At 42.5% G+C, this 16,539-nt stretch overlaps 1 protein-coding gene across 1 annotated transcript; it reads right to left on the minus strand.

Annotated features, from left to right (window-relative positions):
- Positions 1-1,955: 1,955 nt before the first annotated feature.
- Positions 1,956-15,325, minus strand: LOC118384620 (phenylalanine--tRNA ligase alpha subunit). The gene is made up of 13 exons (XM_035771305.2): positions 15,135-15,325; positions 11,495-11,632; positions 11,187-11,285; positions 10,952-11,070; positions 9,971-10,063; positions 9,259-9,387; positions 9,023-9,138; positions 8,720-8,804; positions 8,170-8,269; positions 7,857-8,025; positions 7,150-7,227; positions 6,873-6,987; positions 1,956-2,676 (listed from the first exon to the last, which is right to left on the minus strand). The coding sequence occupies exons 1-13, from the start codon at positions 15,279-15,281 to the stop codon at positions 2,571-2,573; spliced, it is 1,494 nt and encodes a 497-aa protein (XP_035627198.2). The 5' UTR covers positions 15,282-15,325; the 3' UTR covers positions 1,956-2,570.
- Between the last annotated feature and the right edge of the window lie 1,214 nt (positions 15,326-16,539).

Raw genomic sequence — 16,539 nt, forward strand, 5'->3', positions numbered from 1 at the left:
CCCATGGAAAAGGATTTGCCATGTTTCATCCCAAACCTATAACCATCAGCTGCCTACACCAGCCCCCTTTCTTAAATAACATTTAAATACTGCTTCAGTATCCATCAAAACATGGAGACTTGGGGGCCTCTAAAAACTGCTATTCCTCTGTAATATAAATGTTGCTTCATTTCAAGATCAAAGTCAAATGATCAAAGGGAAATAATGAGACCTATAGGGTAAAGGCTAAACAAGGGAACTGATTATTGCTAAATCTTAACCAAGCTACTTTAAATAAAACTTTCAGCAAGTCTCTCAGGACTTGGTAGATCATGTTTTGATGAACTCCTAAATGTATTAATCATTGACTTGACGAAATGTCCGATTTTCTGATCAATGCAAAGCATTGCATTCATGGTGATATATGTGGAACTGTGTGCAAAATGACTCCCAGATGTGGCTTTGGAGTTTAAATGAGAGTATGAGGGTGAACACGATTAAGGACCAGCTAATAGGTTTGTCCACTGGTCGTGCCAACTGGAATTTTTCTTTACTGTCTGTATCTTCAGAACATGAAAAGGGACTACAATTATACAGTACCACATCAAAGCTGAAATGTTCAATGAAGTAGTAAATATTTGTACAAACTTCAAACTAAATGGCTATTACATCGGTTGTTATTATTGATTTGGGTATGTAGTGTAACTTTTGCAAGTTAGAAACTGCAAACATGATATTATGCCGCGGAACACACAGAATCAGATTGAACAGGATAAAAAAATGTATATTTAAATTGAAATTTGCATATAAAACTGGATACAAATACCTATGAAGCATTTTTCTATCCCAGTGCTTTTGAGGATAGTTAGTACCTGGTAGGATAAAACTGCATCCAGAAGTATGTTCCAACTAGAATTAGAGGTTCTACAGAGAAACTTGGTTGATCTGTTCTGTCTATATATTGTTTTGTTGTGGGGAAACCTTAGCTGGACTCCCAGACTCTGGTTTAAAATGTTATTTCCAGACGTTGAAGGATTAGCTGAACAGAAAGACTTAAGGAGTTCCTGCATTTGATTAAGTAAACAACCTTTAATCCTGTCGGTCCATTATTGCAGCAGACACAGGATTTCCCAGTATTGGCAGGGCACGCAACATCATTCTCCTTGTCACAAACTTTCAACAGCATCTATTATGTGCCCTCAAGTCAACCTCAATAGCATGCAAGGTTTTTTAAAGACTCACGAATTCAGAAATTCAGCTCCATGTAAGCGTCTAAAGACAGCACAGGATGCTCAGGCAGACTTGCATGTACCACGACGTCGCTGTGCCAGGTTCATTCAGGAGAAGCTATTCCAGTGAAGTGATTACACATGGCTGAAGTACAATGTCAATATTGCTCCTCAGGATACTGATTTGCATTACAACGTACAGTCTCAGTGATTCAGACTACGGAAGACTTAACTAATACATAACAGAAGAGTGTAGAACATCTCTTCGCAACAGCAAATTGATTCAGAATCTTGCAGGGATTGGGGATGAACTAGGCTACCAGCAAAAAACATCAATGTGTCGTTGCCTAAAACAAACTAACAGGAAGACTTGACTCTTTATTTAGTACCATATTAAGATATTTTAGGTTACACTTACAACCAAAGTGCTCTAATGTGTTAATTATCTCCTGTGCGCACAGAGCTAAAAATCTACCCTGTGTACGATGACATGAGACTTAGAGGCGATGAACGTGATTTGTAATTCCACCTTCACTGGAATGACACAAATAACTCCTAAATCCTCTGGGTTAAACCTTGGCACACATCATTCAACATGCCAATCCACGTTACGCACCAGCCACAACAAGATTGAGGAAAACAAGAATGTTCTTCTGACAGGTTTAAAACCGGACCTGGCATAGCCAGAATAGAATAACAAAAGCTCAGCATTACCAATGGTAATTACATTAGACTTGACGACATAAATCGTGCTCCTTTCAAACATCTTTATTTGACTATTTCTAATTTGTCTCATGAACTGAGTGGACACAGCACGGAGTTGGTTGGTTTTGTATGGAAGGCTAAAGGGTTTCAAAATAGCATCTTTACTGTACAATCATTTCATTACATAGGAGCTCAAAGGTAGCCGCTGTGCAGCGTTCTAACGTTTAAATTAAAAAAGACTCACTGGTGAAGTTCCTTATGCTCTGATGTAGTGCACACATCAGCAGAGAACCCAGTACTAGCACTACCTACCCCTCAGCACATGCATAGATGCTGATTAGGACCAAAGATGAGTTATAACTGTTTCATAAATTAGGTTTAAAGTATAATCTGTGTATCACTTTCTAAACAGCAGCTAGAATCCAGCTAGAATCCCAGACAAGCTATAAGGAGAAAAGTAAGTCCTCTTTCCCACCCTCTCAAACAGACAGATCTGTCTCTCAGGCAGTCTCTGGCCAGGGTAGATTAAGGGTTTGTGGGATTGTTCATTGTTCATATGGTTACTAATGAGCAAAGGGGTCCTGATAACACAGGCCTTGGATGGGATGGGATATGTATGGTAATGTGAGCCTGTCCAAGTGGAAGCCTGAACAGAATCTAAGAGTCCAGTCGACACACAGGGCTGTCGTAGACCATCTGTAGGTTGACCTTGTGTCCCACCAGCTCACGGATGTTGTTGATGCCATACTTGATCATGGTGGGCCTGAAGGAGATAGAGAAGGGCAGAGGAAAGAGTGTCAGGAAGATGACATAGTACATTATAAGGAGAGGTGGAAGACAGCAAGAGAGGACAAACGGGTGATAGAGACAAAGGTCTGTATTGACAGAGGGGATGGAGGAGAGCGATTACACAGAGTAGATGATATGGTCCTTCCCAGCTCACTGACTATATCCATTAGCAGTGATTGTTCTCATAGATGCAAGTCCTCAGTGTCACCAGGGTTCAAGCACCCGTAGTAGAGCACAAATATATCTAAATGGTCAATTCTGACCTGCATCTGAGGAAACCATTATTCTAGGCTCATTAGGCGATATGGTGTTTTATGCTCATTGCTCAGATATAACAATCCAGAAGTAAACATGTCGACATGTGGGCCAACAGACTGGTTTGTGTGCTGGAAGCATGGCTGCACATCTGGGGACATGACCACACTACTGTCCACCTTTCATCCCTCTATGGGAAATCACACTGGGATTACAGGCATAACATTGTATATTTTCACATTTTCCTATTGAAATCCCATGTCCCATTCAAGTACACTAACAGTTGAGACTGTGCATCTGGTTATGAGAGGGTTAAGGTCAGGGTAAGGGATATGGATCTGATGTGAGTGAATTCCAGTGACATAGCTGGCCCAAGAGTGGGTAGTGATTTGGGGGGGGGGGGTAGATAGTTACATATTGCAATATTATTTTTGGATGATATTATATCGATATCCAAGTTGATTTGTAATTAATAATAAACGAATGGTTTTGCTACTCTAGGTAGCGTTAACTAGCACAAGTTGGCTGTACCTGCCTGTAGCTTGTTTTCCATCTTCTTTTTAAAAACAGTGAGCAAACATTTGTTCAGCACTTATTTCCCTGACTGATCAAAACGTGTTTTCTCATGCTTTCGCTTGTCTCTCTGCAGCAGACATACACAGAGTATAACAAACATTAAGAACACCTTCCTAATATTGAGTTGCACCCCCCCTTTTGCCATCAGAACAGGCTCAATTCTACAAGGTGTCAAAAGCATTCCACAGGGATGCTGGCCCAAGTTGACTTCAATGCTTTCCACAGTTGAGTCAAGATGGCTGGATGTCCTTTGGGTGGTGGACCATTGTTGATACACACAGGAAACTGTTGACCATGAGAAAAAACAGCAGCGTTGCAGCCCATTCACTCTCTGAATGTCACACATACACAGTCCATGTCCCAATTGCCTCAAGGCTTCAAAATCATTTAACTTGTCTCCTTGAAGTGGATTTAACAAGTGACATCAATAAGGGATCATAGCTTTCACCTGGATTCACACAGTTTGTCTGTCATGGAAAGAGCAGGTGTTCCCAATGTTTTAGACTACATATCGTATCGGCACCGAAGTATGGTGATATCGTATCGTGAGGTCAAATCAAAATCAAATAAAATTTTATTTGTCACATACACATGGTTAGCAGATGTTAATGCGAGTGTAGCGAAATGCTTGTGCTTCTAGTTCCGACAATGCAGTAATAACCAACAAGTAATCTAACTAACAATTCCAAAACTACTGTCTTATACACAGTGTAAGGGGATAAAGAATATGTACATATATATATTATAAGGATATATGAATGAGTGATGGTACGGGGCAATGATGGTACGGGGCAGCATACAGTAGATGGTATCGAGTACAGTATATACAGATGAGTATGTAGACAAAGTAAACAAAGTGGCATAGTTAAAGTGGCTAGTGATACATGTATTACATAAGGATGCAGTCAATGATATAGAGTACAGTATATACGTATGCATATGAGATTAATAATGTAGGGTAAGTAACATTATATAAGGTAGCATTGTTTAAAGTGGCTAGTGATATATTTACATAATTTCCCATCAATTCCCATTATTAAAGTGGCTGGAGTTGGGTCAGTGTCAATGTCAGTGTTGGCAGCAGCCACTCAATGTTAGTGGTGGCTGTTTAACAGTCTGATGGCCTTGAGATAGAAGCTGTTTTTCAGTCTCTCGGTCCCAGCTTTGATGCACCTGTACTGACCTCGCCTTCTGGATGATAGCGGGGTGAACAGGCAGTGGCTCGGGTGGTTGATGTCCTTGATGATCTTTATGGCCTTCCTGTAACATCGGGTGGTGTAGGTGTCCTGGAGGGCAGGTAGTTTGCCCCCGGTGATGCGTTGTGCAGACCTCACTACCCTCTGGAGAGCCTTACGGTTGAGGGCGGAGCAGTTGCTGTACCAGGTGGTGATACAGCCCGCCAGGATGCTCTCGATTGTGCATCTGTAGAAGTTTGTGAGTGCTTTTGGTGACAAGCCGAATTTCTTCAGCCTCCTGAGGTTGAAGAGGCGCTGCTGCGCCTTCTTCACGATGCTGTCTGTGTGAGTGGACCAATTCAGTTTGTCTGTGATGTGTATGCCGAGGAACTTAAAACTTGCTACCCTCTCCACTACTGTTCCATCGGTGTGGATAGGGGGGTGTTTCCTGAAGTCCACAATCATCTCCTTAGTTTTGTTGACGTTGAGTGTGAGGTTATTTTCCTGACACCACACTCCGAGGGCCCTCACCTCCTCCCTGTAGGCCGTCTCGTCGTTGTTGGTAATCAACCCTACCACTGTTGTGTCGTCCGCAAACTTGATGATTGAGTTGGAGGCGTGCGTGGCCACGCAGTCGTGGGTGAACAGGGAGTACAGGAGAGGGCTCAGAACGCACCCTTGTGGGACCCCCGTGTTGAGGATCAGCGGGGAGGAGATGTTGTTGCCTACCCTCACCACCTGGGGGCGGCCCGTCAGGAAGTCCAGTACCCAGTTGCACAGGGCGGGGTCGAGACCCAGGGTCTCGAGCTTGATGACGAGCTTGGAGGGTACTATGGTGTTGAATGCCGAGCTGTAGTCGATGAACAGCATTCTCACATAGGTATTCCTCTTGTCCAGATGGGTTAGGGCAGTGTGCAGTGTGGTTGAGATTGCATCGTCTGTGGACCTATTTGGGCGGTAAGCAAATTGGAGTGGGTCTAGGTGTCAGGTAGGGTGGAGGTGATATGGTCCTTGACTAGTCTCTCAAAGCACTTCATGATGATGGAAGTGAGTGCTACGGGGCGGTAGTCGTTTAGCTCAGTTACCTTAGCTTTCTTGGGAACAGGAACAATGGTGGCCCTCTTGAAGCATGTGGGAACAGCAGACTGGTATAGGGATTGATTGAATATGTCCGTAAACATACCGGCCAGCTGGTCTGCGCATGCTCTGAGGGCGCGACTGGGGATGCCGTCTGGGCCTGCAGCCTTGCGAGGGTTAACACGTTTAAATGTCTTACTCACCTCGGCTGCAGTGAAGGAGAGACCGCAGGTTTTGGTTTCGTTGTTGTTTTCGTTGCAGGCAGTGTCAGTGGCACTGTATTGTCCTCAAAGCGGGCAAAAAAGTTATTTAGTCTGCCTGGGAGCAAGACATCCTGGTCCATGACTGGGCTGGGTTTCTTCTTGTAGTCCGTGATTGACTGTAGACCCTGCCACATGCCTCTTGTGTCTGAGCCGTTGAATTGAGATTCTACTTTGTCTCTGTACTGACGCTTAGCTTGTTTGATAGCCTTGCGGAGGGAATAGCTGCACTGTTTGTATTCGGTCATGTTACCAGACACCTTGCCCTGATTAAAAGCAGTGGTTCGCGCTTTCAGTTTCACTCGAATGCTGCCATCAATCCACGGTTTCTGGTTAGGGAATGTTTTTATCGTTGCTATGGGAACGACATCTTCAACGCACGTTCTAATGAACTCACACACCGATTCAGAGTATTCGTCAATATTGTTATCTGACGCAATACGAAACATGTCCCAGTCCACGTGATGGAAGCAGTCTTGGAGTGTGGAGTCAGCTTGGTCGGACCAGCGTTGGACAGACCTCAGCGTGGGAGCCTCTTGTTTAAGTTTCTGTCTGTAGGCAGGGATCAACAAAATGGAGTCGTGGTCAGCTTTTCCGAAAGGGGGGCGGGGCAGGGCCTTATATGCGTCGCGGAAGTTAGAGTAACAATGATCCAAGGTTTTACCACCCCTGGTTGCGCAATCGATATGGTCCCTGGCAATTCCCAGGCAGAAGGGGTTGTGTATTGTAGATATTGTATTAGACAAACGTTGGTCAGTCAATTCCATTACATCACCAGGATCAGTTCTAGTTGAAGAGGATAATGTGTTTCTTTGTCATTGACTCACCTCTCCAGAGACAGCCCCCAGGCGATGACTGTCACCCCCTCAGGGAGCCCCATAGGCAGCAGCATCTCTGGCCTGAACATCCCAGAGTTCCCCACCTCCACCCACTTCTTCAGCCCTGGAGAGAGCAGGAATGGACAATTTAAGATGGATTCCGTATGGATAGGACTGCGTTGTCTATGGGCTTTTGGGTTTGAGTGAGAAAAGCCCAAGGCCTATACACACATATCACACAAACATGAAAAATGTCAGGGTTTGAGGATATTCACAATAACTGTACCTTCATGATAGCTGAACACTTCCATGCTCGGCTCGGTGTATGGATTGTAGGCCGGTTTAAAGCGTAATTTGGTGATTCCTGGAGAAAATACAAAATATATTTACTTTCTCAGAAATACTATATCTGACAGATAGAGAAACAAGCTCATGTTATACTACAGGCATTAAGATGCATTAGAAGCCACATCAGTACGGACAACCGAACCCACTGTAAAAAAACAAAATAAGAAAATAATGAGGTACTGGAAGCAGGGTGGGGGTCAATTCCTATTTAATTTGAAATTCCAATTAAATTGTTGAATTCCCTCATTCATGAGAATGTACGTTGAATTACATTCACATTTTTAAAGTTATGGAAATGTAAAAACATTTCATCTTTGGAATTGAATTGGAATTCAATATGTTTACATTTCCCAGTCAATGTAATTAATGCATATAGTATAAAACATTTACTGTAGGATTTGTTTTTAATAATTTCAACCTGTATTCCGATATTTACAGTATAGCTAGGCTGTCTGAACAGTGACATGATCAGCCTGAAAGCCTGAAGAAATGTAATTTCTAATTGGAGTTTGTGGAATTGTTGGGGATAATATTGAATTATCTCTGAATTCAAAGACTGACCTTTGAATTTGAATTGAATTACATTTCATGGGAGATAATTGAATGAGTGGAATTGACCCCAACCCTGACTGGTAGAGCCCTCACCTAGTTTATTGAAAAACTGATGAAGGATGCCCATGAGGTCACCCAGGGTAAGGCCAAAGTCAGCCACCACTCCCTCAATCTGGTGAAACTCTGCCAAGTGGGTGGCATCCAGAGTTTCATTACGGAATACTCTGTCGATGGAGAAGTACTTGACAGGGGTGAACTTTTCCTGGTAGAAAGAAAGGAACATTTGAAATGGTTACAGAAGAGTTGCTCAATTGCTGCACAGTTAGAATGTAACATCATGCAATTGATTTCTAATTCATTTGAGTAAATACTAAGACAGCATGAACCAATGTAGATAGTGGGTTACCTGCTGAGCGAGTTTATACAGCATGCGAGCGCTGACTGCTGTGGTGTGAGTACGGAGGATGTTCTTCTGAGCCTCCTCAATCTTCCAGTCATACTTGTACCTGTCAAACACAGACATTGTTAAAAATAGAACATGTTGGGCCTCCCGAGTGGCGCAGTGGTCTAAGGCACTAGAGATCCTGGTTCGAGTCCAGGCTCTGTTGCAGCCGGCCACGACCGGGAGACCCATGGGGTGGCGCACAATTAGGGTTAGAGGAGGGTTTGGCCGGCAGGGATGTTCTTGTCCCATCACGCACTAGCGACTCCTGTGGCGGGACGGGCACAATGCACGCTGACATGGTCGCCAGGTGTAGTGTTTCCTCCGACACATTGGTGCGGCTGGCTTCCGGATTAAGTGGGCATTGTGTCAAGAATCAGTGCAGCTTGGTTGTGTTTCAGAGGACCAAGAAAGGGGGTCATATTTTATTTTAATTAAAATAAAACATGGTTGTGGTCATGGTGAGTGTGTGTAAATCCATGCGTATGCATTTGTGTGGAAGATTAGCTCTCACCCCTGTGATCCAAAGCCTCCCTCTGAATGGACCTTCCTCACTCTCTCCAGGTAGTCCTGGGGAAACTCATGGGCCTGAGCTGGGTCTGAGACATATAATAATAGGAGGGGACACAGTTACCGGTAAGTTAAACGGAAATAATACTGATGGTACATGATGAAAACAGATTAGTTATATCTAATGGAAATCTAGAGTGTTTTAGCTAGGGAAATCAGATTTCCCTTTCAGCGCATCATCAATAATGCACCATTTTATCCTATCTGGGCATCAAGTCCAGACACACAGAGACACCCAGTCGCTCACCAGACAGGAAGAAGGTGTCGTGTTGGTCCCTGGCTGGGTGCTGCTGGGGCTGAAACAGGGAGTCAAAGTTCCAGAAGGAGCTCTCAATGAAGTTGTTGGTGGGCATCTCAGTGAAGCTGAAGGAGACAGGAGGAGTGAGTACACACAGGTCTTAGAACTTAGTCTTACCATACATTAGTTATATAGGGTATACTGATGGTGTCCTGCAAGGGCAGAATAGAGGATAGGCGACTGACCCCATCTCCAGGAAGATCTGTCTGAACTGCGTGCGGACCTTCATGAGCGGATGCAGGTGGCCACAGTCTAGGGCCACACCCATGGCCTCAAAGTTATAAGGCTTGAACTTCTTCTCCTTCCAGCTCCCACTGTCACAGACCAGAGATGGGTCAATTTGGAGGAGATCATCAAATATGTTCTAGAGAACATCAAATTAATTTGTGTATATGGCCAAACACAAACAAAGTCTGTGTGCAGATAAAACATGGAGGCAAATAAACAAAAACACTCATTTAATTTTTGGGACACCTGAATACAGTTCTGTGCCAAATCCCCTCATGTGATAATGCAGACCAAGTGCATTTTCATTCATCTATTTTGGACTACGAGAACCAACAAATTGTTTCAGACAATCACATGAAAACCAGGCTTGGTCAAGAGATCACCTGCATTTTAAGAGAGACTGCAGTTTCCAGGTAAAGACCAAACTTATTGGATCATGCGTGGTACCTAATGAAAACACTGCCAATTTGACTACAACATTCAGTGATATGAATAGAAATGACACAGACATCACTGTGAGAGAATGAACCACTTAATACATTTGCCTTAGGACAGGGTCCTCAGCAGCAGCATGCAGGTTAGAAATACAGAATGAGGAATCCCTTATCCATCTTAGCAATCATAGAGCGACCATGTCAAAGTTGACAGTTAAAGCAGAGCAGGATTCACCTAGCGATCATCTCTGGGGTGAGCTCTGTCTCCTGCTTGGTGATGGTGGTGCTGAAACAGCTGCCCTTTGTGATCCAATAGGACTTGACCGTCCTAATATTCACAGAAATAAACACAATCATTCTCATTCAAACTGCATAAATGTGGTCATTTGAAAGTGTTATATCACATGAGTCACAAAGGCCACATCATCTTGGGGAACATTGGAGATTGGGAACATGTGGTGGTGAGTGCCTGGGACACTATTTAGCAAATAGGAAGTAGACAATTAACAATCTGTTGATAAATGCGTCTAAACTCTGGACACGTGGAACGTCACAGGGTTGAGTTCTCATACTGCTGTTCATTTATGATATTAAAACCGAACAAAGCCTGGGGCTGGAAGCATGCCATTTACGGCAGACAGAGACAAACGAGAAACAGAGAGAGCTACCTGGGGGAACAATGGCCTGAGCTAGCGACGCAGCCAACATTCTCACCAGGTACAGTATTAACCTCACCACTGGGATCCTGACTGACTGGACCCAGAAAAGTACTTGTGGTCCTTTAGCTGGTGCATTCATTTAGTAATAATGTATATAAACACAATGTTAGGGTATTCATATCATTGGGTGAACTAGACATCTCGACTCAGACAAGGCGACAACATTGACTCACATCTGATCTGTGAATATTATGTAAGTAGGATGTAACTATGATATGACATAATTTATATTCTAATCCAAACCTGCATTTCTCAGCTGTTATTCAACTAAAGACTTAGGGGTCAACAAGTCAGAGAACATCATCAGCATGAGACTATGCTGAGGCTAGTTGTGACTGGGGCATCCTGAACATGCCTGGATGCCAGATGATTGAACACTGTTGTACTGCTGAATGGCATCTATTGCCATCTACTGGTAGATATCAGTTAGGCATATACTTAACATTTCACAAACATTTTCACAGTAGTCAAATATTATCAACCGGTCTGATTCTTACACTTCAGAGAGCAGTTTGCGTTTCTTCAGCTCATTCTTCTCCTTCTCCTCCAGTTGAGACGCCTGGCCTTTCTGTACCAGGAGCAACTTGTCCCTCACCAAGTCTTCTAAGCGCTCCACCTGGGTACACACACACGAAATTGATGCTTGTGTGTCATACTTATTTTCTCCATTATAAAAGCAACACTCACACTCAATCGCAAAGCACACCAAGTCAGATGTGAAGATGAACTCACAGTCTTGAAGATCCTGGGACCGCCCTCATGGCCCTTGTCCAGACGGATCCACTTGTTGGACATGGCCTTGCTGAAACCCACCTTTCCAAAGGCTAGTTTCTACACAGAAATAGAGACAAAACTATCTGTAAACACTGCCCCAATGCTCCAAGTAGGGAGCATATACTGTATATTGCTATGACCCAAAATCACAATGTAAAGACCATCTTTAATTAAATTCTTTCTTTTTCAGCCAGATGTTTTTCATCCAAATAAACATAACATTACAGTACATATTATTTGTCCAGGTACCCTGCAGGTCCTCTCACCATGAGCTGGCTCTGAGGCATCCCTTCCTCTGGGATGGAGCTGACGACTCTGGCCTCATGGCTGCCCTGCTCGGCTATCTCACAGCCTTCCCCAGTCAGCTCCCAGTGCTTTGAGGAGCGCTGCTCAGCTGAGATCACCTGTGCAGGAAAACCAACAACCATGATCAAAATCATAATGGAGGCTTGAGGCAGAGGACCACCAATCAAGGTCTGATTGTGGTACACATCATTAATTAGCTATCACTGCACATTATACGTTTACCATGGGCTCATTTTTAGATCCAGTGACAATAACAGCTCCCAATTTATTGACTCGGTCTAGTTTATCAAAGTTGACATTATGGTATTTCCTATTTTATTAGGATCCCCATTAGCTGTTGCAAAAGCAGCAGTTACTCTTCCTGGGGTCAACACAAAACATGAAACATAATACAGAACATCAATAGACAAGAAAAGAACTACATACATTTTTTAAAAGGCACGTAGCCTACATATCAACGCATACATACAAACTATCTAGGTCAAATAGGGGAGAGGCGTTACTTTATCTGTTTTTTGAAACCAGGTTTGCTGTTTATTTGAGCAATGAGATGGAAGTTCCATGCAATAAGGGCTCTATATAATACAATACGCTTTCTTGAATTTGTTCTGGATTTGGGGACTGTGAAATGACCCCTGGTGGCAAGTCTGGCGATATAAGTGTGTGTCAGAGCTGTGTGTAAATTGACTATGCAAACAATTTGGGATTTTCAACACATTCATGTTTTTTATAAAAAGAAGTGATGCAGTCTGTCTCTCCTCAACTCTTAGCCAAGAGAGACTGGCATGCATAGTATTTATATCAGCCCTCTGATTACAATTAAGAGCAAAACGTGCCGCTATGTTCTGGGCCAAATGCAGCATAACTTGGCCTTTCCTTGCTGCACTGGACAATAATCAAGATTAGACTAAACTAAAGCCTGCAGAACTTGCTTTTTGGAGTGTGGTGTCAAAAAAGCAGAGCATCTCTTTATTACGTTTAGACTTCTCCCCATGTTTACAACCATTGAATCTAGAGGTCGACCGATTAATCGGAATGGCTGATTAATTAGGGCCGATTTCAAGTTTTCATAACAATTAGAAATCGGTATTTTTGGACACCGTTTTTTTTTCTTTTTACACCTTTATTTAACTAGGCAAGTCAGTTAAGAACACATTCTTATTTTCAATGACGGCCTAGGAACAGTGGGTTAACTGCCTTGTTCAGGGGCAGAACGACAGATTTTTACCTTGTCAGCTAGGGGATTCAATCTTGCAACCTTACGGTTAACTAGTCCAACACTCTAACCACCTGCCTCATGAGGAGACTGCCTGTTACGCGAATGCAGTAAGAAGCCACGGTAAGTTGCTAGCTAGCATTAAACTTATCTCATAAAAAACAATCAACCAATCATAATCACTATTTATAACTACACATGGTTGATGATATTACTAGTTTATCTAGCATGTCCTGCGTTGCATATTATCGATGCGGTGCGCATTCGCGAAAAAGGACTGTCATGTGTACCTAACCATAAACATCAATACCTTTCTTAAAATCAATACACAGAAGTATATATTTTTAAACCTGCATATTTAGCTAAAAGAAATCCAGGTTAGCAGGCAATATTAACCAGGTGAAATTGTGTCACTTCTCTTGCGTTCATTGCACGTAGAGTCAGGGTATATGCAACAGATTGGGCCGCCTGGCTCTTTGCGAACTAATTTGCCAGATTTTTACGTAATTATGACATAGCATTGAAAGTTGTGCAATGTAACAGGAATATTTTGACTTATGGATGCCACACGTTAGATAAAATACGGAACGGTTCTGTATTTCACTGAAAGAATAAACGTTTTGTTTTCAAGAAGATAGTTTCCGGATTCGACCATATTAATGACCTAGGGCTCATATTTCTGTGTGTTATTATGTTATAATTAAGTCTATGACTTGATATACAGCACTTTTGTGAGTTTTGCAAGCAGCTCTTTGCAATGCTTCAAGCATTGCGCTGTTTATGACTTCAAGCCTATCAACTCCCAAGATTAGGCTGGTGTAACCGATGTGAAATGGCTAGCTAGTTAGCAGGGTGCGTTACTAATAGCGTTTCAAACGTCACTCGCTCTGAGACTTGGAGTAGTTGTTCCCCTTGCTCTGCATGGGTAACACTGCTTCGAGGGTGGCTGTTGTCGATGTGTTCCTGGTTCGAGCCCAGGTAGGAGCGATGAGAGGGATGGAAGCTAATCTGTTACACTGGCAACAATAAAGTGCCTATAAGAACATCCAATAGTCAAAGGTATATGAAATACAAATCGTATAGAGAGAAATAGTCCTATAATTCCTATAATAACTACAACCTAAAACTTCTTACCTGGGAATATTGAAGACTCATGTTAAAAGGAACCACCAGCTTTCATATGTTCTCATGTTCTGAGCAAGGAACTCAAACGTTAGCTTTGTTACATGACACATATTGCACTTTTAGTTTCTTCTCCAACACTTTGTTTTTGTACTATTTAAACCAAATTGAACACGTTTCATTATTTATTTGAAGCTAAATTGATTTTATTGATGTATTAAGTTAAAATAAGTGTTCATTCAGTATTGTTGTAATTGTCATTATTACAAATACATTTTTAAAATGTTTTATTTTATTTTAAAAATCGGCCGATTAATCGGTAGCGGGTTTTTTCTGGTCCTCCAATAAATCGGTATTGGTGTTGAAAGATCATAATCGGTCGACCTCTAATTGAATCTACATGTTTTGACCATGCCAGTTCACAATCTAAGGTAACGCCAAGTAATTTAGTCTCCTCAACTTTTTCAAAAGCCACACCATTCATTACCAGATTCAGCTGAGGTCTTGCACTTAAGGAATTATTTGTACCAAATACAATGCTCTTAGTTTTACAGATGTTCAGGACCAGTTTATTACTGGCCACCCATTCCAAAACAGACTGTTTTGTACCGCTGCCCTGCGGTACAACACACTTTACATGTTTGACATTAGAGAAGCTTCCATTAATTACCATCCTATACAAGTAGTAGCCAGCTAGGTGTATCAAACGTTGGTAGATTGCCTTAATGACGATTCAATAAAAGCTAATATTGAAAATGTCTAACAGTTTTTTAGTCAAATTCGCGGATTCGCAGTGCAGCTGAACATTCAGTCTGAACAGTCACCATTGCCTTGGATTGTAGTCCACACTGCATTGTTGGATTGTTCTGTGTGTCTTGACAGGGATGCACGTCTGTAATAGCATTGTCACTGTATTCAATAAGAGTAGCTAAATTATGTATTTATTCATGGTCTACAATTATTTCGTCTTCACAATAGAAGGTTGCTACCTAGGTGGCTAACATGATCCCGTTTACGTCCCTATTGCATCACTTTCCTATCCAATCGCCCATCATCATAGAATGAACAAAAAAATGCACGCTTGACGCCCAAAACGATATTTAATTACATAATTTATTAAAATTAGGTTAGGGTTAAGGTAATGGTCAGTTTTAGGTTTTTCCTAGTCGGTTTAAGCATAAGTTGTGTTCTTAAATTCTCCGCCGAATGAACAAAGTGGACGGTCGCTTAACTTCCGCTTCAACACGGGCAGGTAAACTCACATCACCAAGTGCCTGTAGGCTCTTCACAGCACCGACGATAGCTTGGTGGTCCACACCAAGACTGGTTGCAACATCCTGACTGTCGAGACCACCGTCCACCTTTTCCACCCGCCGAAGAAGCGTTTCTACAAGACCAGTGTCAGCCATGCTTGTCACAGTGAAGCCGAAAAGAGACCGGTAGTGAGCTCAGTATTGGATATGTCGAAAGTACTAGAATACAAGAGCCCGTATTTTGAAATACCGTAAACTCCTCAGAACAAGCGAAAATTAATACCTGAATTGACATCTTGAAGAATTTTTAAAAAATCCACTACACACTTGATTTATCCCTTGCATTGCATGCAATGTACTGACAGTGACTGAATTGCGACTGAGGATGAAAATGGATATAGTTGAATGACTGAACTGATATATCTTGGAAATATTGTGCTTGTTGTAGGTAGGTGACGTTTAAATGGATGTAAGATCAAACGGTTGCAATTATGTTTTTCTGAATGGCTCTCAACACCAGGATTGTCGCACGAAAGGGGGGGGGGTCTATGACGTGTTTGCCTATAACTGGAACGAATATTTCAATAGAAATATAATACAATTTTACTTTACACAAAAGCAAATTACTACACATATTCCTTGTTGAGAGATTCAAAAAGCACTAATGGAAACAGACACGGAAATCCAGATGGATAGCTGTACCAAATATAAAATAATGTAAATGTCAATTGTTGGTCCTGTGTTTCATGAGCTGAAATTAAAGTTCCCAGAAATGTTCCATACAGAGAAAAAGCTTATTTCGCTCAAATTTTGTACACAAACTTGTTTACATCCCTGTTAGTGAGCATTTTTCCTTTGCCAAGCTAACCTGACAGGTGTGGCATATCAAGAAGCTGATTAAAATGCATGATCATTACACAGGTGCACCTTGTGCTGGGACAATGATGGGCCACTAAGATGTGCAATTTTGTCACACAACACAATGCCACAGATGTCTCAACTTTTGAGGGACCGTGCAATTGGCTTGCCGAGTGCAGGAATGTCCACCAGAGCTGTTAACAGGGTGTTCATTTCTCTACCATAAGCCGCCTCCGTCATTTTGGAAAATTTGGCAGTACGTCCAAACGGCCACACAACTGCAGCCCAACACCTCCAGCTTCTTCACCTGCGGGATCATCTGAGACCAGCCACCTGGACAGCTGATGAAACTGTGGGTTTGCGCGACTGATAAGGTAAGCTCATCAGGTAAGCTCATCTGCATACTCATCATCCTCAACAGGGTCTTGACCTGACTGCAGTTTGGTATCGTAACTGACTTCAGTGGGCAAATGCTGACCTTCGATGGCCAACTGGCTCTTCACGGATGAATCCCAGTTTCAACTGTACCGGGCAGATAGCAGATAGCGTCATGTGG

Source organism: Oncorhynchus keta, chromosome 5 (genome assembly GCF_023373465.1).
Source record: "Oncorhynchus keta strain PuntledgeMale-10-30-2019 chromosome 5, Oket_V2, whole genome shotgun sequence".
NCBI classification, from domain to species: domain Eukaryota; kingdom Metazoa; phylum Chordata; class Actinopteri; order Salmoniformes; family Salmonidae; genus Oncorhynchus; species Oncorhynchus keta.